The 26,983-nt window shown below is 55.9% G+C and overlaps 1 protein-coding gene across 3 annotated transcripts; it reads left to right on the top strand.

Moving 5' to 3' along the window:
• The first annotated feature begins 8,493 nt into the window (after window positions 1-8,493).
• CLEC2L (C-type lectin domain family 2 member L) lies at window positions 8,494-26,485 on the top strand. Of its 3 annotated transcripts, none has more exons than XR_004970991.1 (6): window positions 8,494-8,907; window positions 17,764-17,901; window positions 20,073-20,239; window positions 21,016-21,116; window positions 22,589-22,805; window positions 25,197-26,485. XR_004970991.1 is itself a non-coding variant. In XM_036329073.1 (6 exons), the coding sequence occupies exons 1-5, from the start codon at window positions 8,718-8,720 to the stop codon at window positions 22,698-22,700; spliced, it is 708 nt and encodes a 235-aa protein (XP_036184966.1). In that variant the 5' UTR covers window positions 8,494-8,717; the 3' UTR covers window position 22,701; window positions 25,197-26,485. The 3 variants fall into 3 exon arrangements, 2 of the variants coding, with proteins under 2 accessions (XP_036184966.1, XP_036184967.1); XM_036329073.1 differs by having other exon boundaries at window positions 22,589-22,701; XM_036329074.1 differs by having other exon boundaries at window positions 8,496-8,907; window positions 17,764-17,838; window positions 22,589-22,701.
• Window positions 26,486-26,983: the final 498 nt, after the last annotated feature.

Raw genomic sequence — 26,983 nt, 5'->3', positions numbered from 1 at the left:
CTTCCATTGACAATTTTGTCCTGTTTCTTTGTCTCCGCATTTTGTTATGCTTCCTTGGTGCACCCCCTAGTGGTCTTTGTGCGCAGTCGTATAGTTAAATCTTGATTGTTGTAGCTAATTCCAGGGAGGGTTTGACCTCCAGGCCAAGTGGCTGTGAGAATCAGCTGTGTCAGCAGTGAGAGAACTTCTGTCCTCTAGGGAGGTGCTAATCTAGCCTTTGCCTGAGGCTATCCGGCAAATGCCTGTGTGCAGGGCTTGGGCGGGGCGGGTCGCACAGGATCAACAGGGTGGGCCGGAGAGAGCAGTTATGGCGGCTCTCAGTCCTGTCCCCAGGGGCTCTGCCTCTCTGAGTCCCAGCACCCGCTGCAAAGCTCAGAGAGAAAGCTGCACTCGCTCTGACCGAAGCCAGACAGTCCCGCTTCTCCCGTTTGAGTCTGGGTCCCTAAAGACTCGCCCGGATCTGGAGCTCAGAGTCTGCGACTCCCTCCTGTTTGAAAACGCCAACCGAGCCCTCCGCCGCCAGCCCGCTCCGCGCACTCCGCACCTCAGAATTTGACTTCAGCACTGTGCCTCCTCTGAGTGTCCGTATGCGTTTCTCTTTCCTCCTAGTTGTAGGACTTCCACTCAGCCAGTGTTCCTGTGGTTCTGGGTGATGTCCCTTCCGTTTTTTGGTTTCACTTTTGAAGTAGTTGTTCAAGGCAGCAAACTCCGGCGTTAACCTATGCCGCCATCTTGGTTCTCCAGTGCCTATCTTGATGACATAGTTTAAGAGTCTGGTTCAGCTTATACCTGGAGCCTTCCCTCTCCACCTGAATTTTCAGTTACATGAGCCATTGTGGGTAGGGCTTTCTGTGAGTATCCTGTAGGTACTCTTGATGCCAGAGTCCTGGTACAGAAACTGGCATCAAGAATGGGGGCTTGCTAGTGACCATGGAATACAAAATTGACTGAAGAGCATGTGCTGATATACCAAGGTTGAGGGTTCAATCCCCAGTCAGGGCATATACCAGAATCAACCCATGAATACATTAATAGGTGGAACAAGGGAATGCTATCTCTCTCTCTCTCCCTCCCTCTCTCTCTCTCAATCAGTAAATAAAAACTAGAAAATAAGAGAATTGACTGAGCCAACTCAAGATGGACACCCATCTCCTCTTGGCTATAAATTGGCCATCCTTGTTATGCAGTCTTGAAGCAACGAATTACATTGTTGTTCCTCAGACTAAGTGTTTTTCGGCGCTGGGAGTCAGGAGGCTAAGTAACAGTTGATGAGCTTGTCTGTTGTTTTCAGTAAGATCATACATGAAGGAAATGAACAGGAGATTATGACGTGGATAGTACAACGTGGATGCAACTTGATGACATTATGCTAAGCTAAATGTCAGTCACAAGAAGAAAAACACTGGATTATTCTACTTATAAGCCTTATCTAGACTAGTCGAATTCACAGGGAGAGAAAGTAGGGCAGAGGCTGCCAGGGGCGGGGGGAGAGGGGAATACGGAGCCGTTGTTTAATGGGTCCAGAGCCCCCGTTTTGCAAGATGACAGTTCAGGAGATGGATGGTGGTGATGGCTGTACAACACCGTACACTTAAAAATGGTGAAGGTGGTACATTTTATGTTATGTATAATTTCCTACAAGTTAAAAAGCACATACGCAGAAGGAAGAAAATACAGTTTTTTTTCAGAGATGTCCCTTCTTTCTGCCGTGGCCTGCGGCCCAGCATGGCTGAGTCTGGTCAAGCCACAGTGGAGAAGCTGAATTTTCTTCCATGAGCTGGAGTTACAGAGAGCAAAGGCTGAGGGGCAGAAACCAGGAAGAGAGGAGGTGGGATCAGGAGAATAATGACATTATCCATGTATGAACTCTACATATATGAATTTGCCACTCTTAACAACCCTCTGAGGAAGGTGCTGGTTTACAGATGAGGCAAAGAAAGGCCTGAGGAAGTTAAATAAACAAAGGGGCAGAGCCAGGACTGTGACGGGGGCAGTCAGTGGCTCTGTTACTACACCACTGCATTGGGGAGCCAAAGGCCTGACATCCTAAGGGAACTGCATAGTTAGAGGCCTGGGCTCTGGCTCCAAAGGCTGGTGTTGGCTTCCTGCAGCTCCTGCTGCCCCCTTCCTGCCCCCCCCCCCGCCCCCCAGCAGCAGCTGTGCCTCAGCCTGGGTGCGGAAAAGTGGACATGGGATTGAAAAGCTGCCACGCTTGCCCACCCCTGTCTTCACTCTCAGCCTTTAACTCCCATGGACTCCCCTCCTGAGGACAATCTGGGAGCAGTTGGGGGAAACACTGACTATGCAAAATGATTTGCGCTTCCGAGACTGTTCACCGCAGTCCTCTTCAATGTGCGCTCATTCCCTGGGCCACAGTGGCACTGGCGACGTGTCTCCCAGTTGGCTCCGAGACTGGGACATCTCTTGGCCAACGTGTTTTGATGACACTCCTTATTTCTGCTTCGGACAATCTATTTCTGCGCACTACTTGGGGTCCCAAATACGGGCTGAGTATAAAGATTGGGCTGCGCATGAGAGAGATTCGGCGTGGTCACCTGGCCTGAGAAGGGGCTGATGGGAACCAGCAGAAGACGAATCACATCCCCAGGAACGTGTAGCAAAAAGGATGGGACAGAGGAGTGGTCCTTCCCTGCTGGGGAGACATATTCTAGCAAGACGAGCCATGGTCCAGAGAGAAGCACAGGTGAACTTGACAGAGGACGGCTTCGCCCCAGTGGAGAGGCATTTCTTCAATAGATGGACCCCCTCCCCGTTCCACAAAAAGGACAGTGTCTTCTCGAGGCCCAGGAAGAAGGACCTTGCAGACCCCGTGGCTCCCAGCTGAGTAGTGAGTCATACTGTGATACTCACGCGCACTTGGCAATGAGAATTTGACTGTTGACAGCCAAGAACAGGCTCTGTGAGGGAGACTATGCCAAACTACAACCGCCTAATAAAATACATTCTACTACCAGCACTTAGGTTTTCTTCTCCTTGTCTGGACAGGCACTGGCTCGCCCTCTGCTTCATAATTTTCCCACTTCATTCACTTATGGGCAGTAAAGTGATTTATCATCGTTATTACAAATCGTCTCTTTCTAGCCCTCTTCTGCCAAGAGCTGAGACCTCCTGGTTCCCACGGTCACGTGCGATTTGGTTGCAGGTTTCAGGTGAGCTCATTGACTCCCGGGGTGTGCCAGTCTGGGGGGAGGGGGTGGCAATGCGACCTTGTAAACCCAGCCCAGAGGAGTGAGCGGAGGAGCCCATCACCTGTATGTAGGTGAAGGCCTCATCCACATGGAGATTCTTTCCTGACACCCTCCCAGCTCAGCGCCTGCCCATCCCATAACAACCCCCTCCCTCCCTCCCTCACCTAAGGAGCAGTGAGCATGTTCCCTTCCTGGTGGGGGAAGCAGGCCAGCTAATGAAGGCCTGGCTATATGGGGGTGTTTGACTTGGAGGTTCTCATCCAATGACCCTTTTCCCCAAGGGCTGTGACATCTTGTGCTCAACTGGGTCCCTGACACTCTGACTCAGATGCATTGTCAGCGGTAGCTCAGAGATGGACGGCACCCTGCAGGTGTCTGCGTGTATTGTGGTTGCCTGCCTTTTGGTGTTACACGGTGTTTTCTATTAAAAATGTGAATTATTTGCCAGCATTAAAAATTACAGAGTTCCACATAACGCAGATTTCCAGCTCCTTTGGAAAACGAGGCAGTGCTGCTAAGGTGGAGCAGCATTCCCGCTTGGCAGGGACCGCCGGCCTCAGCGAGGGGCCTCCTCAGCCCCACCCATGGGATCCACTCCTTCCTGCGACCTGGTCCCTGGAGACTGGAGTTTACAACTCTGTGCCCTCCAAGCTCAGTTGACACTAACAACCTTCCCAAACTGCTCAGGGCCCACAGGGAAATGATGAAGAGCTTGGGTCTACCCACCAAACTTGGCAGGCGGCAGGAGAAGGTATTGTAATAAAATGTGTGTTTGTCTCTCTACATATTTCCTAATTGTAAGCAAATCACCAGGCTTTGTATCCCTTTGCCTAAAGGACTTGGGAGGGGGTGGGGAGGAGGGGGGACACAGAGAGCAAAGCAGCCTGAAATTAAAGCTGATCTGTACTAAAAACCTAGGCCCACTGAAGAGATGACAGGGCGTCCTGCAGAGGGAGGGGGGTGGGAGGGGGGCTTGGGGAGGTGGGGACGTGAGAGGGGGAGCCCCTGCCTGGGAAGGCCTGAGAGGCTGGGGCTCCTCCGGGCAGTCGGGCCCCCCACCACTCCATGGTAGCCCTTGGAGGTGGCCACAGGACAGCGTGGCCAGGAGGGCAGGACTCTGGCCCCAGAATCTCAGCACCATCCAAGACCCCATATCCCATGAAAGGCAGGAAGCAGGACCCGTGGGCTCCGAGGGACATGCTGATTTGACAATAGGTGTCATCCGGGACTTCCCTCTTAAAGCTTGGGGTTCTCATGCAACCTGGGAAGGGCAGGGACCCTCAAAATGGACTGAGGTGAAAGGGGTGGAGGACTGACACAGGCTACAGCAAGGGTGACCCTGGAGAAGATGCCAAGTGAAGGAGCCGTCACAAAAGACCACATACTGTGTGATCCCGCTTTTATGGACTGTCCAGCATAAGCAAAGCCATAGAGACAGGAAGCAGACTAGTGGTTGCCAGGGGCTGGGGAGGGGGGTGGGGAGGGACCGCCTGGTGGGCGCCGGGTTTCTTTTAGGGTGATGGAAACATTCTGGACTTAGATAGTGGTGACGGCTGCACGACATGGTGAGCCACATTAGAAGACACTGCAATGTGACTTCAAATAGAGCGGTGCATTTTGTTACATAAATTTTATCACAATCAAAACGTTTTTAAAAATCGGAGACGGGATTTTCTCTCACCAAATGGGATGGTGACCTAAAGTTAAAATTAAGTTGATTTAAAAGAAGAAAAGGTGCCCTAGCTGGCTTGGCTCCGCAGACTGAAGGGTCATGGGTTTGATTCCGGTCAAGGGCACGTTCCTTGGTTGCGGGCTCCATCCCTGGCCCCAGTCGGGGGAGGTGTGGGGTGTGGGGCGTGGGGGAGGTGTGGGAGGCAACCAATTGATGTGTCTCTCTCACATCAATGTTTCTCTCTCCCTTCCACTCTTTCTAAAAATCAATGGAAAAATATCCTTGGGTGAGGATATTAATAAAAAAAGGGGGGGGGGGAAAGACTAGAAAAAGGAATGTTGGTATTTTTCCTTTGAATGAATGAATTCTTATTACCCAACTCTAAGAAAAGGAGACTGAGTCAATATCCTGAGACAGGGTCACACGGGTTTACCTGGGATGGAGCCATCTAGAGAAAGGGGCATGAGGTGCGTCGGAAAGTGGTGAAAAACCATGCCCAGCGGACAAAGGGAAGGGTGGTGCTGGCCAGGGAAAGTGTGAGCTGTTCCCAGACCTCTGCTTCTTAAGCTGGGAGAGCATACCCCAACTCTGATCAAGTATCTGTTAGGCCTCCTTACCAGTTATGTGATCTGGGGTTCCCTGGGAAATTTTGGTGTCTCGTGGAAGAACCAAAGGATCTGATAGCAGAGGATTTGGTTCCTGCTCCACCCTCGTCAGACGAAACTGAGTGCCCACCAGGTGGGCAGCACAGGCTGCTTGCTCCTAGGGCACAGCGGCCACAGCCTTGCCACCCACATGCCCGAGGAGGGCCAGCTCAAAAACTGTGTGCTCTCTCAGAGGCAGGGCAGGGTGCCTGGGGGGGTTTCACCCTCTAGCCTCTCTTGGTGACTGCAGCAGCCCCTTCGATTTACTAGTAGACAGCCCCGATTGCCATTGTCTTAGCTGGGGTTTCACCAGAGCAGACCCTGGCCTGGGGATTAAGTGCAAGCAGTTTGTCTGGGAAGTGATCCCAGGAAGCTTTGGTGGGAGCAGGGAAGCCCATAAGGGCACGTGAGGACTCTGGGAGCTCAGTCCTTACCGCTGATCAGGTCCTCAGGGCTGCGGATCAGCCCCTGGGATGCTGCTAAGGTCAGGGCCACCACCAGGGCTTAGGTACTACGTGTTGTTACTGCTTAGCTCCACTGGTTACTGCAGGAGCCTCCTCCCTGTCCTGCCACCCTCAGCCTTGCACCTGATTCCACAGTTGCTGTTTCTGAAGCATGTGGCGATCAGGACATGCCCTGCTCCGATGCCTTAGATGCTTCCGTATGTCGATGTGACCACATCTGGAGCTTTAGGTCCTGTGTTCCAACCAGTGGGTAGAGGCAGGGGATATCGCAGTGCCTGCCCCCACGCAGCTGACCATCTGGCTGGGGAGATGAGCAGTGACAACAGGGTGTGGTCTGGGCTATGGTTGGAAAGGGAGAGGCTGTCCTAGGAACCCAAAGGACAGGTGCTAGACACAGTCTTGAGTCACAGAAGCTTTTGATGTAGAAACTGTTGGTTGAGCATGGGATCCCTTCTCCCCTCCTTGCTTAACAGATCTCTGCATTTGGGGGAGTGGCAATGACTCTCCCTAAACACCCCACGCTCCCCAGACTTCCTGGCTGATAGAAGCGGTCAGTGAGCGATAAGAGGAAGTTGCTGGGTTTCCAGAAAAGCTCTGGTACCAGGTGAGATGGCTGGAACTACAGTGGCCATATTGTGACTATGAGGGAATCTTGAAGATGGATGTACATGCTAGGGATGATGAGCAGAAAGAGAGGAGCCTGGGTCTCTGAAGACCTCTGAGCTCTCAACTCAGTCCTGAACTGACCACCTCCAGACTTAAAATATATCTATATCTATATCTCTATCTATCTATCTATCTATCTATCTATATCTATCTATCTATCTATCTATCTATCTATATATTTCAGAGAGGAAGGGAGACGGAGAGTGAGATAGAAAGGTCAGTGATGAGAGAGAATCATTGGTCAGCTGCCTCCTCCATGCCCCTCACTGGGGATTGAGCCCGCAACCCAGGCACGTGCCCTTGACAGGAATTAAACCCAGGACCCTTCAGTCCGCAGGCCGATATTCCATCCACTGAGCCAAACCAACCAGGGCCAGACTTCTTTTATGAGAGAAAAAGTCAACTTTTTCCTACTTTAGCCGCTGTTACTGGGGTTTTCTCTTATTGTCTGCTGCCCCTAATTGAATGAATGCAGTGTCCTAGGATGTGCAATCTGCAGCATTAGCGGAAGTTAGAGAGGCAAACAGGGATTCCAGGGGCTGCAGGGAGGGTTGAGAAGGCCCAGGAGGAAACGTGTTTGGGGCAGAGGGGAGAGTGTTCAAAGACCGGAGGAAAGACAGAACAGTGGGGTGTGTCCGGGGCCAGCAGAGAAGGGGTAGAGGAGATGGAGCCTGAAATGCCAGCAGGACTAGGACCCTGAGGGACTTTGCAGCCTGGTAACCCACAGGCAGAGGGAGCCCAGACACTGGTGAGGTTTTCACTTTAGGAAGATCCCTTGGTGCCCAGACAGAGGGGCTGGATTTGAGGGAAGAAGAGTTGACGACACCTTATGAGGCTGCTGCTGTGGTCAGATAGATGAAATTGGTTTGCACTCGGCCAGTGGCTGTAGGAACAGAAAGAAATGGGCCGACCCGACGTTAAAAGGGAGAATTCCTCGTTGTTGATGGGTGGTTGGATGTGCGGGGAGAGAGCAGGAGGAGCTGAGGACCAGGAGCCACAGATGAGATAGGAAACAGGTGAGAAGTTCAGGGCTGGAGGCCTGCAGCTGGAGGCGAGGCTGAGCCGGGAAGGAGTGGGGGGTGGGGAAGGAGCCCGGGCCTGGGCGCATGAGAGCGGCCACCCACACACTTGATGGTGCCGCCTTCAGAATTGCCCTTGGCCTCTTTAATTCCAGTTCTCAATCTAAACCGGGGCTGTTGTCCGCTAATTTTATTTATTTTTATTATCTTTAAAAATACGTATTTTTATTAATTTCAGAGAGGAAGGGAGAGGGGGAGAGAGAGAAACATCAATGATGAGAGGGAACCATTGATCAGCTGCCTCCTGCACACCCCGCACTGGGAATCGACCGAAACCCCAGCATGTGTCCTTGACATGATTCGAACCCGGGACCCTTCAGTCCGCAGGCCGACGCTCTATCCACTGCGCCAAACCGGCGAGGGCTCGTCAGCGGATTCATAAAAGTTCCTGGTGCTTGGTGCAATGTTACCGAGTCTGAAGTGCTGCTCCCCGGGTCCCCTCCAACCCCCGCACCTTCCTCTGTCAAGGGTCGGGGCCAAGTCCCAGCCGCGCCCTCTGCTCAGGCGCCGGGACAGCCCTGAGGAAAGCCCCTCACCGTAGAGCCGCTCCGGCCCCGAAACTTCTCATCCGTTTTGATGGAGCCGAACGGGAAGGAGGCTGGGGCGGGGCTGGCTGCGAAGCCAGGTGTCCCGGGTTAGGATCCTCGCTCCCCGTCGGCAGCACCTGGTCTCCGGCCGCGGCCCGGCTGCGGGCGGGGTGTCCCTGCTCCTCCCCACCCCCCGGCGCGCCCTCCCGGCTCCTCCCCGCCCTCCCGCCCGCGGTGCGCGGAGGCTGCGGCGCGCAGGGCAGGCGAGTGCCGGGCAGCGGCCACCGGGCGCAGCGGGCCGCGGGGAGCCGGCCGAGCCCCTGCCTGCGAGCCGCGGCCTCGCCCGCCGAGGTCGGCCTGGGGGGCCCGCAGGGCACGCGGAGCGCCGAGTGCGCGTGGGGCTGGGCCCCGCACCCGGGCGCAGGAGCGCGGGCGCGGCGGGGCGGAGCGCCGGGCATGGAGCCGGCCCGAGAGCCCCCCGCGCGGGCCCGGCCGCCGCCGCCCCCCGCCGCCCGCCCCGCGCCCGCCCCCACCGCGCCCAGGCCGCGCTCGCCGGCGGAGGCGGAGGCCCGCGGCCCCGAGGGGCTGCTGCGGCGATCGGGCTCCGGCTACGAGGGCAGCACCAGCTGGAAGGCGGCCTTGGAGGGTAAGGTGCAGCGGCCTCATGCCCTGACCCGGGACCGGGGACCGGGAAGGCGCGGAGAGTCACCTTGGCTGGTGTCCCGTAAGGGGGTGGGGGTGGGGCGGCGAGCGGGACTCTGGAAAACGGGGGGTTGGCTTGGGGCAATTAGATGACACGCTGGGGGGAGAGGGGGTAACTGGGGACCACCCATAGGTACAGCCTGGACCCTGTCTGCCGCTCACTCACTCTGACCTTGGGAGCAGGCTCCACACCCGGAGCCTCAGCTTCCTCCTGAGTGTCTGGTCCTCGCCTGGGGGCAGGAGGGGTGCTTGACTGTCGGTGGCAGTGGAAATGCTTTGGGCAAAGCGAGGGAAGCTGTAGGCCCCAGAGGTGTTGCCATTGTCAGGGGGCACCTGGTGGGGACCGGCCACTCGGGAGGGAGAGGTGGAGGAGGACCCTGGCTGGCCCAGGGCCGGTGAGCCAGGTGGAAAACAGATTCCATGCTCATGAGTTCTAGAAAACTTGTGTTGGCCACTGGTGCCGTGTGCCGTGGAGACGCCGGAGTTGGCAGGACCGAGGACCTGCCTTCAGGAGGCTTCTCACACACCCCACACCCAGTTCCAGGGCGAGGCCCGGGCAGCGGTACCCGGGGAAGCCCAGAGTCCGGCTCACCCAGCCCTTAGGGAGGGCGAGTCAGAAAGGAGAGCTTCCTGGGGTAGGTGGCCTCTCAGGAGACTGGGGAGGAGGAGGAGGGCTGCCAGGCGCAAGGAGTGACATGGTCAGGGGCCAGGTGGCCAGAGCCAGCCTGTCCCTTGTGGGGAACTGAACTCATGAACACCAGGAATGGGGAGGGGCCGGGAGGGATGAGCCTGGAGGACGGAGCCAAAGAGCTTGAACTTTGTCTGAAGGAGCCATAGAGAGATTTAAAGCACAGAGTGAGACAGTGGGTTTGTTCTTGGAAAAGCAGCGGTGTCGAAGGGGGGTTAGACCTAGACCAGGTCAGTGAGGAAAGTGGGCAGTGGTGGGGTGGGGCGCGCAGACCATAACCAGCACCTGGCAGGGCAAGTGGCTTGTGGAGGAGCGGGAGGTGGGGATCTACATGTCAGTGTTTGGCCCGAAGGCTGGTGAACGGGGGTGCAGACTCTGGAGGGGAAGGCTGGTGCCTGGGTGGTGATTTGGGACAAAGGAGGCAAAGATGTTGGCTCTTGGAGCTGCAGGCTGAGGAGAGCTGAGTGGGATCGCGGCGGGCAAACCTCTCTCTCTGAAATAGTCTCCAGGTGGTAGCATTGCTGGATTTGCCTGTGACCCTCCCCTCTCCGCTTCCCTCCTGCCTACCGTATTTCCTGTAGTTGTTCACTCCTCTTGCCTGTATTTCTTCATTCATTCATTCATTTGCAAGATTTCTGCAGGGTCTGTCCCAAGCTAACTCTAACCCCCAATGGTTAGGGTCATTTCAGGGTGGCGCGGTCTCCTTCAATGCTTGGAGCTTACCTCTGCTTCCTACTCCCAGCTGTGGCTGGGCCAACCACCTGTAAGTGAGGCAGGAAATAGCCCAGCATCTCTCTTGAGACACTGGGTCTTCCAGCCCCTGGGGAGCCCACTCCCTGCTTAGTGCCTTACTTTCTGCCCAGCCTTGTCTCCGTGTCCTGGTCTGGCTCCCTACCTGGCCTGTCTCTGTGTCTCATGCTCCCTCTGGCACTGCCTCCTCCAGCGGCTCCCCCAGCATCAGCCCCTCCCTTGATGCCTATGGTCCCTGGGGGCTCAGCATCTGGGGCCTATGGACTTTCCCACAGGTGTTTTAGGATCCGCAGTCTGAGTCCCTGTGAGGGGCCTCCCCACCCCCGCCAGTCCTCTGAGGGTCTCCTGGGTGCTCCCTGGGTGCCCCATCTCCTGTCAGAAGAGGGGAGCTTGAGGACCAGGCTGGGTGCTCTCCAGGGTGCTGCCGTGTAGGCCCAGGGCCAGCCTTTAGTGCACTGCTCTCCCACAGCTGTTCCCTCGCCCGCTCCTTGCACAAACATTGATGGGGTGCCCACATAGTCCAGACACAGCGCTGGGCACTGGGAACACACCTGCCCTTGAACAGTCACAGGACTGGGGCTGAGGCAGCCTGATGTGTCTGGAGTCAGGTTAACCCAAACCCCGGGTTATCAGGTTTTTGAACTTGTGTGAGCCTCAATTTCCTCATCTGCCAAGCTAGATGATAATTTCTGCCTCTTCGGGCTACACAGACAGGTGCTGGGGTGTGGGCCCAGGTGCTCCTCCCTAGACGTGGGGAGTCCCGAAGGGGAGCTCAATTAAAATCCTTTGACTGCTGGTCTGCTAATCTTGAGTCCACTCCCCACCCCAAACTGGAGTCCATGTAATGGGCCCAGTCCGTGGACACTGGCCGCACCCGTGATGGGTGAGGGGTCTGCCACTTCTGGGGTCCAAGGGTTTTGTAGCTTCTGCTTAGACAAGCACATCTGGAAAAAAACTGGAGACTTCTTGACTTGACCAAGTTGAACACTCAGGGGACCTGTGCTCCTTTTTTGCCATGAGCTAAACAGACACCTACTACATGCCGGACACTTTGCTGCAGGCTGTCCCAGCAGCTGTCTCATTTGATCCTCATTTCTCCCCTTGCAGGGGCTTGGTGAGTGTCATCTCTAGTTGATAGAGGAGGAAACAGACTCAGAGCAGCCATGTGTGTTGCCCAAGGACACGTGTTGGTTGCTCACACATGAAACCTCTGTCGGGTTTGCCATAGGGTCCAGTGAAAGCTCTTACACGGACCTCGAGGACCAAGCACCTTGGGCGTGGTGAGGCGAATTCGACAGAAACAAATTGTGCTTTGGGCGCAACTCACTCTCCTCTTCAAGCTCCTCAGACGACCTGCCACCTCCAGCACAGAAGGGTTAACGTGAAACGGAGAGTTTCTTAAGTCCCATGGTTGGGAATAGAGCCCAGGTCTTCAAGACTTTCCTTAGACCAACAATTAGCTTTATAAATAGAAAGCCAGTCGGAACTTCTTGATCAAATCTTCTCTCTCTGTGGATGTTAACCTTCCCTTCCACTCCAGCCTTAGGAGGGAGGCTGGAAAAGGTGACCCAGAGCTCTGGCCTGGGTTCTGGAGAGACTGGAGGTGATCTGAGATGGGGATGTATCTGGCCTTGGGGGTGGGAGTGGGGGAAGGGGACTGGGGCACGGGAGGGGGGACAGAGTGATTCTGCAAATCTCAGGCCATAGATTTTTCAGTGCTCACCAATTCTGAATTTTTAATGTTGAAAGTTCCTTGATTATGCATAAACCCACAACTTCCTGATCCAAACCACACATGCATTTAGCAAAGCCTCTTAAAAACTTAAAAATTACCAAACTCTACATTGGATAGTTTTGAACAGTCAAGATTATGCTCGCCAGGTTGTGGCCCTGACAGCTCAGAGACTCCGCTGTGAGGCTCTTGGGGGCTGTAGGTGTGCGGGTGATGGGAGATTTGTCGGGGCTTGGAAGCCAGCTTGTTTTTCAGTTGTTCCTCTAACATTAGGCGAAGTCATATACATTCATAAACATAAATAAACTGCACCCCAATAAAGGCCATTGCACTGAAGGAAGGATTGCTGAGTTAGACATTTGCTTATGGCTTGAATCGTATCCCCCAAAGAGATATGTTGAAGTCCTCACCCCCAGAACCTCAGAATATGACTTTATTTGGAAATATGGGCATTGCAGGTATTAGTTAAGATGTGGGCATACAGGGGTAGGGTGGTCTCCTAATCCAATGTGACTGGTGTCCTTATAAGAAGACAGTCACATGAAGACGAAGATCCCATTGGAGACAGCCATGTGACAGTGAAGGCAGAGATGGGAGTGATCCGTCTGCGAGCCAAGGAACCCTCGAGATCGCCAGCACACCACCAGAAGCTGGAAGGAGCCACCAGGTTTCAGAGGGAGCACGGCCCTGCTGACACCTTGACTGTGGGCTTCTGGCCTCCAGACTGAGCGACAATACATTCCTGGTGTTTTAAGCCACCTAGTGTGTGGTACTTTGTCACATCAGCCGTGGGAAATGAGTACAACGTTGTCTTGGATTGTCCAGCAGAACCGTCCTGTGCGAGGCAGGCTCCCTCACATGAACTCTCTGTGTCCTCAGGGCGGCGTCCAGAGCTGTTTTCCCAGGAGGGAGTGGGACTCCTTGGTTCTGGTGATGTCGGAGACACACAGATGCCCCTTTCCCAGAGAGCAGGTGCACCTGCGTCCTTTCCTACAAACTCACTTCAGTTTTAGGCTGACGAAGGACATTGCCATTCAGTGTAGCTAAGTTCCCCTGTGCCCGTGGGTGCTCTGTGACATGCAAGGCAGTGGCTTAGCCCTGTTACAGGGACTCCAAAGGCAAGTAGAACACAGCTCTTACCCTAAAGGAGCCCATGGGCTTATTACTACCACCACCACCACCACCACCACCACCATCATCACCATCACCATCATCACCATCATCACCATCACCATCACCATCACCATCACCATCACCATCACCACCATCACCATCACCACCACCACCACCATCACCACCACCACCATCACCATCACCACCACCACCACCATCACCATCACCATCACCATCACCATCCACCACCACCACCACCACCACCATCACCATCACCACCACCATCACCATCACCATCACCATCACCATCATCATCACCACCACCATCATCATCACCATCACCATCACCACCACCATCACCACCACCATCACCATCACCATCACCATCACCATCACCACCACCACCACCACCACCACCATCACCACCACCACCACCACCACCATCACCATCACCATCACCATCCACCACCACCATCACCACCACCATCACCATCACCATCACCATCACCATCACCACCACCACCACCACCACCACCATCACCACCACCACCACCACCACCATCACCATCACCATCACCATCACCATCACCACCACCATCACCATCATCATCACCATTACCATCACCACCACCATCACCACCACCACCACCATCACCATCACCATCACCATCATCATCACCACCACCACGATCATCATCATCATCACCATTGCCACCACCACCACCACCATCATCATCACCATCATCATCATCTCCATCACCATCATCTCCATCACCATCATCACCACCACCATCACCACCACCATCACCACCACCACCACCACCACCATCATCACCATCATCACCACCATCACCATAATCATCATCATATCTCTGACTATTGAAGTAGCTTCCATATCAGACATTGTTCTATGTGCCATACATTTGAATTCTCGTAAAATCCTAAGAGGCAGATACTACTATTACTTCATTTTTATAGATGAGGAAAATGAAGTAAATAGAAGCAAAGTAACTTTGCCAAGCTACTCAGTCATCTAGAAAGTGGCAGAGCCGGGATTTGAACCCAGGCGAGATGGGTTAAGACACCCTGCTCTGATCCTCCATGCACAAAGGGTTACACAGCCAGCATTAGAGAAGAGGGTGGAGAGGCAGGATACATACAGCCCGGTGGCGACAGGCAGCTGTCCTGCAGGGGGAGCCGCCCGATGACAGGCTGCCCGTGGGGAGACAGAGCAGACACAGAAAGCCCAGCCCTGGGGGGCAGGGGGAGCTCCCCATCTCACCGAGCCTGGAGCCACCCGCCTCTGGACTCCTGGTCACCTGCCAGCATCAACCTTGCTCATAGGAAGGACTCCAAAATGTTTGCTGGACTTTCAGAGGAAGGTGGCAGCCTGAACACGTGCATTTACTCTTTCCTTTCTGAAGCCCGCTCCTGCAGCAGTAAAGGAATGTTCAAAAGGCCACAAGGCCCACAGGAACCGGAGAGGCCACGATAGCAGTACACTTGGGAGCTGGGGAGCAACGAGAGGGACCTGACTGCACCGGCAGAGGACCCACCCAAGTGACCCAGGGATGGGGGCACGGTCATCGCGGTGGTTGGAAACAGGACTGTGGATCGTTCCTTTAGGAGGATTTAGACCCCCGGCCCTGGCCCACTCTGTACAGCTTTCCAGCCCCGGCAGGAGCCGAGGGCAAGTCTAGGGGGAGAGGGCCTCTAACACCAACACATTAGAGAACAAGCAGTTAAGGTGACGTTTACATAGCGAACGTGCAGTGCAGCCTCCCAGTCGCAGCTCCTGGCCAAGTCCCTCCAGAGAGAAAACAGAAAAGCCTTCTCCAGGGACCGACCCACCCGAGAGGAAGAAGCCCAAGGAGGTCAGTGCGGAGCCTGGAGGGTCAGCCCAGCTGGACCAGCTGCTGTGAACCCCCCGCCCTCCTCCCCCCAACACACAGCTACCAAGCCCCTCCCATGGTCTCAGGGGCACCGGCGAACTCTCTAGTCCTCCTGCCTTAACCAGGGACGAATAACCAGGGCTCTAATAAGCAGAAAAAAAACAACACGTTGGGGGACACAGCGACTTTCTACTCCCCCCGCCTCCCCAGTAATACCCTCAGACAGCTGAGAGGAAGGGTTGCATCACTAAAGTAAGAGCAGGGTGTTTTAAGAGGAATATTCAGAGAACAGCAGCCTCTAAGCCAAAAACAAACAAAAAACTTTGGAGATTGAAAATAATCGTAGAAATGAAAAAATTCAACCAAGGGTAGGAAGGTAAAGTTGAAAAAAATCTTCCAGGAAGTAGAGCAAGAAGGCAAAGAGATATTGGATAAGGGAGAGGGAGAAGAGAGAGAAACAAAACATTGGTCCAGGAGGCCCAGCATTTCTCAAGCCTTTGTAAGGACAACACAAGTGAATTACTAGAAACATGACCCTGCTGGGGGTGTCACGGCATGTTAAACTGCTGTGAAAGTTCTAGGTGCTTCTCAGTTTTGGTGCTCATCTCATCATGGAGGAATCACGGTGTACAGACCAGCACCCATCTGTGGAGGTGCTGCTTCCAGCTATGTTCATTCATACCGTTGGTTTTAAAAAATTGCTTAAAAATAAAAAAGGGAGTTCTCACTACTAGGATGGCTATAATAATAATTAAAAAAGGAAACTAGCAAGTGTTGGCAAGGTGGTGGAGACACTAGGACACTTGTGCATTGCTGGTGGGAAAGTAAAATGGTGCAGCCTCTGTGAAAACAGTCTGGTGGTTCCTCAAAAAGTTACCCATAAAATTACCATATGACCCAGCAATTCTGCTCCTAAGTGTTTACCCAAAAGAACTGAAAACAGGGACTCAAGCAGATACTTGTATGTCAATGTTTATTGCAGCATTATTCACAATAGACAAAAAGTGGAAACAACCCAAGTGTCAATCAACAAATGAATGGATAAACAAAGTGTATGTATTCATATAATAGACTATTATTCAGCCATAAAAAAGAACGAAATTCTGATACAACATGGATGCTACAACATGGATGAATCTTGAAATCATTATGCAGTATTAAATAAGTCAGACACAAAAGAACAAATATTGTATGATTCTACTTAAATGAAATATCTAGAATAGTCAAATTCAGAGATGGAAAGTAGGTTAGAGGTTACCAGGCTCTGGGGGAGGTGGGAATGGGGAGTTAATGCTTAATTGGTACGGAGTTTCTATTTGTGGTGATGGAAAACCTTTGCAAACGGACAGTGGGGATGGTTGCACACTATTGGCTATGCAATTAATGCCACTAATTGTACACTTAAAAATTGTTAAAATGGCATTTTTTATGTTATGTATGTTTTATCACAATAAATAAACTTTAAAAGACCCTATGTTTAAAGTCTAAAATGTTTCTTTCATTAAATATAAAAGAAAAATTTAAGTGGTAAAAAAAAAAAAAATACAAAATTTTTTTAAAAGGGAGAAGCCAGAGGAGCAGGAAAGGTTTTGTCAAGAGGGCGGACGGCCCTAACCGGTTTGGCTCAGTGGATAGAGCATCGGCCTGTGGACTCAAGGGTCCCAGGTTCGATTCCGGTCAAGGGCATGTACCTTGGTTACAGGCACATACCCAGCAGGAAGTGTGCAGGAGGCAGCTGATCAATGTTTCTAACTATCCCTCTCCCTTCTTCTCTGTAAAAAATCAATTTTATATATATATATATATGGCAGAAAGTGTATGCTCGGCCAGTGTGGCTCAGTGGTTGAGCATCGACCGATAAACCAAGAGGTCTCTGGTTCAATTCCCCCTCAGGGCACATGCCCTGGTTGTGGGCTCAATCCCCAGTGGGGGGGTGCAGGAGGCAGCCCCATCCATGTTTCTCTCTCATCGATGTTTCTCTCCCTGGAATCAATAAAAACATATATTTTTTTTTTTAAGAAAAAGAGGGTAGACGTGGGCAGATTTCAAGACCTCGCTTTGCTTTGGGAGCAAAGACCCAGCCACAGGGCTGGGAGGGTGGGCTGGGTCATTTCAATGAGTCTGTGTGGCTGAACAGGGACATAGAGAAACAGCAAGAAATTAAAGATTAGAAAGCTCTATTGACCTATGAATCAGAAAGTCACGGTTCGATTTCCAGTTGGGGCACATGCCCAGGTTTCGGGCTCTATCCCCAGTTGGGAGTGTGCTGGAGGCAGCCAATTGATGATTCTCTGTCATCATTAATGTTTCTCTCTCTCTCTCCCTTCCTCTCTGCAATCAATAAAAATATGTTAAAAAAACACACACAAAAAACTCTTCGGGCCACAGAGGAGTTCAGGTGCGGAGCTCTGGAGGGAGGGCGATCCCGCAGGGGAACGCGGGAGTCAGGGCTGGGCTCTGGAACAGCCCCTCTCAGGCCTGAGTGAGATCAGAATCCCCAGGAGCGCGTGTGACCGCCCAGACGGCTGGCCCCACCCGAGTTCCTCACTCCTGGGACGTGGGGCTGGCTGTGGCGATTGGTGGTGAGTGGGTGGCCTGGAATTGAACCCTTTTTCTTCTCCTCAGACACCACCACCCGCCTCCTGCTCGGAGCCATTGCCGTCCTCCTGTTCGCCATCCTGGTGGTGATGAGCATCTTGGGTGAGCATGGATGTCGGGGCATTTATGCGGTTCAGTGTACCACCTCCTCAGAAGCGTGTCTAAGTAGGTCAACAGAAGTTCCTGGTGTACCACAAATTCTATGGGGGACAAAGTAAATAGCAAACCCAGTGTTAGTTCTAGAGGTGATTTTAGCTTAAAATACTCGTTTCACACGTCGACTCTACAAGTCCCCTTTACTAAGCGATGCGGGAAAGTGGAGCTGCCATGAGGACTCAGAGCAAACTCCAGGGGGGTTAGGCGGGCAGTGCTTCTTGGAGATGAGTTTGGGACAAGGGCCTTTAAAGATCACATTCATTCATTCACGGGACATTCATAGAGCCTGCTGTGTGCTAGGCCCTGGGCGAAGTACTAGGGATTAAAAAAAAAGATGTTATCTCCCTTGTGCAAATATAGCGGTGTTCCTGCGGGGAGGGGGGGGGTCCCAGAGGGGGAAACACGGGTGCCAGACCCTGATGAATGAATGGGGCCTCCCTCCAGGAGGCAGAGGGAACAGAACAGCCCAGGGAGTGGGGCCTGAGCCACAGGAGGGCTGCGTGGGCCTGAGAGGGGAGGGATGGAAGACCAACGGCCCTGTCACTATGGGCAGCCACCAGGGAATTTGGCTGCTTTTAATGGACTCAAGGCAACGTATGTCGTGGGGCCCGAAGGGTTTGCAAAGTGATTTGTCTTTAATCTTTGAGACGCACCATAAAGCCAGAGGTGGGCACTTCCAAGTGGGCAAAAACACCCACTGATAACACCAGCCCTTAGCAAACCCTCGCCTCCAGGTGTGCACGATAAGCAGGGAGGTGTGTTTAGAGAAGAGCCTGGTGACCGCTGGCGGCAGCTTGGTTCACCTGGAATAGTTACTGCAAATTAAATCAGGCTCCTCTTGGCTTGCTGGGGGGTCGGGGAAACGTGTAAAGCAGCAGAGTGTGGTTTCAGTGAGGTCTCTTCAGAGATCCTTGTGGGAAGGCAGCAGACATGCAGCCACCCCAGGGCCAGTAGTCCCGAGGGGACCTGCAGCGCGGAGCAGGCGTGCAGTGTGCGCCGGTTAACCGGTGTCCGCGTGGCTGGGATCCCTGCGGGCGGGAGCGCCATCGGCCTGTCTTGGCTCTGTCCGGTCTACATTTCATCAATCATTTGTATGAAAACAAACAAAATATATGCTTATAGAATGTGTAGGTGATACAATCCAAAGAGGGATGTTGAATGTGACAGACGAGAAAAAAAAATCAAGATTAATGTGTATCTTTAAAAACTCAGAGGAGCCAACATGAATGAGATAAACGTGGGAGAAATACATGTAAGACCCTTCATTTGGGTTTGAAATTGATTTATACGTGTTCTGGCCCCTGGGGAGACCCCACTTGGAGAGAGATCATATGAAAACGATCAGCGCATGGCTTCATTCCTCTTGGCAAGGAGGCCCTTTGAGACTGACGGACGCTCTGGGCTTCCTTCCCAGAACAGTGCGCGTGTGCACACGCCCACAGACTCCTCTCTGACGCGGTCTGCAGGCCGGGAGCCCACAGCAGCTGGAAGGCAGCGTGGTGATCGCTGTGGCTGGGGGCGGGGCCCATCCGAGCTTCCTGTCTGATGGGAGGCCGCGCTGTGACAGGCGGGCACCCTGTGGTGAGCCAGGCAGGATGGAGAAGGGTCTGGAGGAGAGGCCGTGTCTAAGCCTCGAGAGGGAGGCTGCTGTCCTTCAAGTGGGCGCTCGACGGCGACGGCTTTGCTCTGGGCCATCCAGAGGCAGATCGCGGGCCAGCAGGTCTAGGTCACAGGAGGGCAGGTGGGCACTCAGAACCGGAGAAACGCTTCCAGCAGTCAGTGGGGAAAGGCTGCCTCGTTAGCTAATGGGCCCTGGCCAGGCCCCCCCCCCCCCCCCCCCGAGCCAGCGGGCGGGTGCCACCCAGGCTGGAGAGAGGACACGTCCCTTCTGAATCGGAGTGTCTGGGGTCCCATGCCCTGAAGAGGTCAGAGAGAGAGAGGTGGTCTTAACCCAGGAGCTAACCTGCCACGTGCCCCCCCCCCCCCCCCCCCCCCCGGTGTCCCGAAGACCTCCCAAATTCCTCTTTGTGCTGCATTTAGCCACCCACCTTCTCCCTGCCAGGCGCTGTGAGGTGCTCACCTGAGCCATGTCCGTGCGGGGCACCAGGCGGGGCTGGTGGGGGAGCCGCGGGGGTTATGTGGGCCGGGCGCCCTGTGATGCTGACCCTCTCTTCCCGCAGCTTCCAAGGGCTGCATCAAGTGTGAGGCGCCCTGCCCGGAGGACTGGCTGCTCTACGGCAGGAAGTGCTACTTCTTCTCCGAGGAGCCGAGGGACTGGAACACCGGCCGGCAGTACTGCCACACCCACGAGGCCGCGCTGGCCGTGATTCAGAGCCCCAAGGAGCTGGTGAGCGCTGGGTGGGGGGGCCCTCGGGGACCCCGCCCTGGGACTTGGTGACGTGTTTCCAGAGGCGCCCCCCCCCCCCAGCCGCCGCACAGCCAGCGTGTGCAGGCGGGCCCCTCAGGGTCTGCAGGCCCAGGGGTGGCGTGTCCACGGCTGTGGTCAAGGCCAGCTATGTCGCCGCAGGCTGGGTTGCTGAGCTCAGCACGGTATTGTCACGTAGGAATGACAAGTGACCAGTGCCCCTAAGAAATCACATCGCATCTCCTAGTCCAACTGGGACCAGAGCTCTTGTGTCACCTCCAACACGGTTTTATCCACAGACACGTGGGAGAAACAGGATGTCTGTGGGCTGTGCTGGAGATGGGTGCAGGGTGTGGGGATGTGGGTGCAGGGTGTGGGGGGATGCGAAAGGCAGAGAAAGGCCAGAGGATGTAGGTAGAGGGACGATAGCCCTGGGCGCTGAGGTTGTCCCAGGTGCCTACGAAGTGGGCTGGGCGAGCCCAGGCTTCCTGCGACTCGGGGAGCTGGCACCTGGGCTGCTGAGCCAGGGCACCAACCTTGTGCCAGGGTTCCTGGGCCGGGGGCAGGCCCCAGAGCCGGGTCCCCGAGGGGCCACTGCAGGCGGCGGCTGGGGGGTCAGTGTGAGTGCAGGGCACGCTCTGACCCTCGGCCTCACCTCTGGGTGCAGTTAGGTGCCCCGCTCGGCGTCTGTATATCTTGGGAGCCCTGAGCAGTCAGGTGACCACACCTGACTGAGCCTTCCTCTTTCCTTGGTGCAGGAATTTATGTTCAAGTTCACGCGGAGGGAGCCCTGGATTGGCCTTCGCAGAGTCGGGGACGAGTTCCACTGGGTCAACGGGGAGCCCTTTGACCCCGACACGTGAGCTGAGGCTTCGTCTTCGTCCTCTGCCCTGAGCTTAGCCCGGGCAGGGCCTCACTGCCCCGCACCTCCCGAGGGGACCGCCCGGTGCTGTGCTAGTAGAGCTCCCCGAGGTTCAGCGGGTGTGACAACCCCTTAACGACATCGCTCTGCTCCATCGCGCCTCCTGCTGCCACCCTGTGACTCCCTGGTCTGCAGGGCCTGTCCGCAGGGCTGTGCGGGTCAGCCCCGTGGGAGGGAGGAGGGGTCCGTGCCTGGACGTCCCCCTGTGCTGGCCAGGGCACACCACACCTGGCCACAGGGAGGGTGGAGAGGGGCCTCTGCTCGGGGAAGTCACATGCCACCCAAACACTGACACTGTGAGCGTTAGAGACCCTGCTGGGGTGTGGGTGGTGTATTATCTGTGAGACCCACGTGTGGGAGTGAGTGTGTGAAGGGCGAGGCGCCAGGCACTGGTTTGTGGGGTGATGGTGGCAGTAGTCACGGGTGATGGGGTGTATGATTGGGGCAATGAGGGTGGTGACAGGTGTGTGGGGGCCGTCTAGGTTAGAGAAGTGCAGGGAATGAGGGACTGAACCCCGGCTTTCAGTCCAGACCTTATGGCTGGAGGAACAGGCCGCGAGGAGGTGGGGGGCGGGCACTGCTGCTGAGGACCACGCCTGCCCCCAGGTCCCCAGCCTCCTTCCCTCGGAGGCCGAGGAGGTTCCCCTCCGTCCCAGCAGCCTCCAGGGGCAAGCAGCTGGATGACAGTTCCTGCCCGTCCCCTCCATTGCTGCACCTGCCTCTCCTCACCACCTCTTCCTTTTCCCCTCCTTCCCTTTCCTGCTCCCATCTCAGATCAGCTCCTAGCACTGCTGAGAAGTCTTACACTTTGTCCCCTTACCCCCTTCTGGAAGCTTCCTGCTCCCAGAGGCTGGGAGAGCCCTGGAGATGGGACCCCACATGCTGACCACCTGGCAGCCATGGGCCTTGGGGGCGTGTTTCCCTGACACTGAGGTGGTCCTGCCCCCACGCTCCCTCTCGGGGTCCTAACACCAGCTCTTTCGGGACCCCAGCTCCAGGCTTGGCAGGGGCTCAGGTCAGGGTGAACAGAAGAAACCGTGGACCATGAAGGACCGATTTCCGGCGAGGAGAACCCTCCCGCACAGGCCCATGGATGACGTCCGGTTTCCTGGGCAGCAGCCCCAGTGTTAAACATTGCAGGGACTGGGGTCCCCCCCTGACCTGTGAGGTCCTTTAAGTCAGCTCCTCTCCCCCCAGCTCTTCTGTGCCAGGGGACCCTGTTCAGGAGCTGACCTGGGGGGCGTGGGGACAGACAGACACCGGTGTCTGGGGGGGGCTGGAGCCCGGTGCCGGGAGCAGGGAGGCAATGGGAAGCCCGTTAGGAAGGTCTTGGGGCTGGATGTCCTGGGCGGTGGTCGGGGCGGGGCAGACACCACAGGTTGAGCGCCGGTCTTCTCTCCTGGCCACAGATTCGCCATCGCGGGCCTGGGGGAGTGCGTCTTCGTGGAGCCCACCAGGCTGGTGTCGACGGAGTGTCTGATGACGCGGCCCTGGGTGTGCAGCAAGATGGCCTACACGTGAGGTGGGTCAGGCCAGGCCCACCCGCCCCAGGCTCCGCCCAGGACCCTCTCCCAGGCCCATGAGCCCTGGTCTCCTTGGCCCCAGGCCGGTCCTGTGGCTCAGCAGGTGAATCCCATGGGCTCAGGAGGGTAGGGCCCGTCCCGCCCCAAACACAAGCACAGAGCCCACCGTTAGCACCTAACCAGCCCCCTGTCCCCGCCCCACCCTGGAACCTTCCTTCCTCCGGCGGCCCTGGCACTGACACACTGCGTAGCCCCCTCCCCACGCCCCCAGGTCATTTCTCTCGTGGCTGCTGGGGAGGCTGGGAGGCAGGGCTTTCCTGGCCTGGGTCCTGCACACCCGTCCTCCTCGCCTTGTTCGGCCGCTGCTCCGGAGGCCCTGCTGCGTGGCGACTCCGATGGAATAGAGAGATGACCGGCATCCAGAGGAGTCGGCTGCTGTTGGCTCCGGGGCTCTGGGTGCCCGTGGGAGGGGGCACGTCAAGCCCACTTGACCTAGCTTGGCGGGTGGCAGGGGGCCTGAGGGCACCGCTTTGCTCTGCAGGCCCCGAGTTATTCTTAGGGGCAGGGTGGGCTCCCTCTGGCTCCTCGTTACTGTTCAGCTCAACACGAGGAGTGTTTATTCACACCCACCACACGCCAGACACCATGCCAGGCACGGGGATCAACGGCTTTATCCCCCAGGGAGCACACTGGGAGCAGAGGAAACAGAATGTTCTGGAACGTAGCCCAGGGACGGTTTATGCTGCCTCGGGGAGGATTAGCCACGGGGTAGAGATATGTTTGTGTTGGGCCTGATCCGAGTTTGTGCAGGTCCTGTGGCCCCTTCCGGCCCTTGGTCTGCCTGGGCGGGGGAGGGGAGGGGGAGGCAGAGGGGATGGGGGGGTGGCAGGTCCACCAGTGCCCCCCCCCCCCGAAGGGTAGAGCAGCTGGCCGTGGGGCCCAGGCCGCCCCAGCCACCTCTCGGTGCCCCTGGCTGGCGTCACGTGGGCGGCTGCCTGGGAGCTGCCTGTGTGAACTGGGTCCTGGCCCATTTTCAGAAAACAGCTCAGGGGAAACCAGGTCCAGCTCTGCTCCGCTCAGTCCTTCACTGCTGGGTTTCAGACAACGCTGTCAGCTTGGTTTTGCTGGCCTCTGCCTGCTTTCTAGTAAAACATGGGTATTCTGTGGTTCTGTACTTGTCATTATTGGGGCGCCAGAGGGGGACTGGGTGTACAATACGAGGTTAAGGGAATTCAGGGCGGTGGTGGGCCTGTGGGGGCGGCAGGAAGCCCACCCCCTCCCAGCGCCTGCGGGGACGTGTTGAGGGGCTGCAGGCTCAGGCTGAGGACTGGCCAGCTGCTCCTGCGGGCGGGGGGGGGGGGGGTCCTCTCACGCTCACCTCAGTCATGCTCAGGTCCGGGGTCTCAGTGCCCTCCCCTCAAAGACAGCGAGGCTCCAAAGCCTAGTGCCTTGCTTTCCACGAGGCACCTCACTTAGTAATCACTGAAACGCCCGAGGCAGGCAAGGCCACAGGGACAAAGCTCTACCCGGGCCGGCCCAAGGCCAGCAGGAGAGCTGAGTTGAGTGCTCTCGTCCTGCGCTGGGGCTCAGGCAGGAGGAACCGGCAACAGGAGGGCTGGGAAGGAGGCCGTGGGACAGGGGCCGCGGACCCTGGCGATTCGACTCTGCAAGGCCTGCTCCAGCTTTGGAGGCACCTGGTGACTAGGCTCTCCTGACCTTGGGTTTGTCCTGGGGCCACACGACAGTTCTAATCAGTTTAGCAAAAGGAGCCCTGACTCCGCTCACCAGTGTTGTAAGTTTTCCTCTCTGGTTCCTACCGGGGGAGGAAACACAAGGCAGAAACAAAACCAAACCCTGGCGTGGCCCGTCCAGAAATATAGACAACCTGCCAAGGGCTGTAACCGGCCGAGCGCCCCCACTACCCTCCCCGCCGAGTCCACCGGGTTTGCTGGGCGGCGGAGCCTGGTGCTGTGCTCCTGGCGGCCACGGGGGGAAGCACCAAGTAAGCTTAGCGCGGAGCCCCTCCTTCCTCGGCCCATTTGAACCCAGAGCCCAGTCCCTTGGAGCCGGCAGGGTGCCTGGGGAGGCTGGAGCAGGCAGACGTCCCTTGGGAAGATGGGGGGTGACAGGGAGGGCTTTTTAAGGAGGACACGTTGGGGCGGTGGCGTTCGGTGCTGTGCTAACGAGTTTCTAGCGTTTGCTTAGTTAATCCACACCCTGCAAGGTCCGCACCCTCCACTGGAGGAGACGGCTCAGAGAGGAAAAGGGCCGGCTCGTACACACAGCTCGGAGGTGGTGGGGGCAGGGGCAGAGCCCGGACCATCCCCACAGGGCTCCTGGGGAGGCACTTGCATGGCACGAGTGTCCCTGCCCAGCCAGCCAGCCTGGGGAGGGAGGGGGTGTCCCTGTGAGCCCACGATGGAGAAGGGCGCCCTGGGGAGATGTCCGAGGCCCAGAGTGGGGGTTGCTAGTAATGACTTCCGTGTCTCCTCAGGGCCCAGCGCCAGCCTCCCTGCCAGGCCTCCGGGACGCAGCAGCCCCGAGGGACCACGCCCTCTCCCCGGCACCCCCAGCTCTTCACACGGAGCCTTCACACGGCGCCTGTCACCTTGCCCTCCGTGACGTCTCCTCATGACCTGACCCTCCTGCACCTGATTATAAAGCCCGGGAGCAGGCTTTGTGTGCCCTGGCCTCTGGGATGTACAAACGCGCACTCGAAGATGACTGTCCGTGACAGTGTACACAGCATCACCAACCGATTCCCACGGTGGGAGAGCGCGGGCCCAGCGTCAGAAGACACGTATTTGGCCTTGGTGGGCATGGCATGGCATGGTTTTTGGAGGCCCAGCAGAGACGGACTCTTGACCTTGTTCTGCTTCAATCAGACCAGCTCATGCACACGCTGGGTGGGCGGGGTGGGGGTGGCCTGGAAGCACAGGGGCACGGAGGGAGGGCTGCCTCAGTCTCCAAAATGTCCTTTGCCTCATTCACGCAGCCTCATGAGGAGCCCGCTGTGAGGGGGACCAGGTTTGGGGAGTTTCCATCAGGGAGGGGCTGGCTGCTGAAGGTCCCTGTGACCCCTGGGATAGAGCCCTAATTAACATCACAGCTGAGACCTGGTTTCTAGAAATGGCCACTGCCCGCTGAGAGCTGACAGCAGTGGGAGGGGAGGAGGGGAAGGAGGCAGCTGCCTCTCTCCCCTTCCTGCTCTGTAGCCAGCTCCAGGCTCGGAGTATGAGATTGAAACGGGCATCCAGGAAGCCCCCTGCCACCCCCACCTGAGATCCCACCTCTCTGCTAAGGCAGCAGGGAGTGGACACACACTGGGCCTGGCTCCCAAGCCCTGCCCTGGGCCAGTCAGGGGCCAGCTCATCCCAACAAGCAGTTGTGGAGTTCAGCCCACTGTGCCGAACCTCTCTGACCCCAGGCTTCACCTCTGTCAACTAGAATCATGCCTGCCCTGCCTACCTAATAGGGTTTTGAGAATCATGGACGTTAGGATTTCAGGGGTTAGACATGATCGACCCCATGAGGCCCAGAGAGGTTAAGTGACACGTCCAAGGTCACACAGCTAGTGGCAGAGCTGGACCAGGCCATGTGGCGCTCCTGTTCCCTGTTTATTCTCTCATCACTGCATGTGTCATGCTTTGTGTATTTGTGTACTTGTTGGCCACCCGCGTGGAAATTAAGCTCCTAGAGGTCAGGGGTCCCCTCGCACACTTTTCTGTTTTTCTGGCGCCTGGTACATACAGAAGGTGCTCAATAAATGTGTGTTGAACTAAACTGATCTTGGCTTCTAGTTCAAGTTCCCTTTCCTCTACACCAGGGGTGGGGAGCATCCTGCCCCCCGGCCGTACAAGACCTGAGAAAGTCTGTGGTCTGGCCCTGCCCAGGCGTTGGGGGTGAGTTAAGTGTTTGACCGCATACAGCAGGCTAATTTTTAAGTTGATAACTTTGTATGGCCTGTGAAGGATGTTATGAATATCCAAGTGGCCCTGGGCAGAAGAAAGGCTCCCCACCCCTGCTCTATGCCATGCTGTCTCTGGCCCTGGAACCTGCATTTCCCGTTCCAGGGCCACAAACGAGGAAAACTTTCAGATGTTTTTGAGAAAAAAAATAAGCAAGATACTCACCCACCCGGTGACATCCATTCTGGACCAGAGTCTAGAGCATAGGACCCATGTGAGCGAATACATACAATTCTAAGACAAAATTGGAATAACAGTACAATTAACACTAATTACTAGTAAGAACCTGTTAGGGCCAGACATTGTGCTATGC

The sequence above is a fragment of the Myotis myotis genome, unplaced genomic scaffold (genome assembly GCF_014108235.1).
Source record: "Myotis myotis isolate mMyoMyo1 unplaced genomic scaffold, mMyoMyo1.p scaffold_m19_p_11, whole genome shotgun sequence".
Classification (NCBI taxonomy): Eukaryota; Metazoa; Chordata; class Mammalia; order Chiroptera; family Vespertilionidae; genus Myotis; species Myotis myotis.
Note: the sequence above shows the minus strand (reverse complement) of the source record. Positions and strands in the feature narration are given on the sequence as shown.

Excerpts from the sequence above, each read along its gene's own strand:
- CLEC2L (XM_036329073.1), top strand. The coding sequence starts at position 8,718 with ATGGAGCCGGCCCGAGAGCCCCCCGCGCGGGCCCGGCCGCCGCCGCCC. Across the intron at positions 17,902-20,072 it reads CTCCTCAGAAGCGTGTCTAA|CTTCCAAGGGCTGCATCAAG; the intron begins GTAGGTCAACAG and ends CTCTTCCCGCAG. Across the intron at positions 21,117-22,588 it reads GAGCCCTTTGACCCCGACAC|ATTCGCCATCGCGGGCCTGG; the intron begins GTGAGCTGAGGC and ends TCCTGGCCACAG.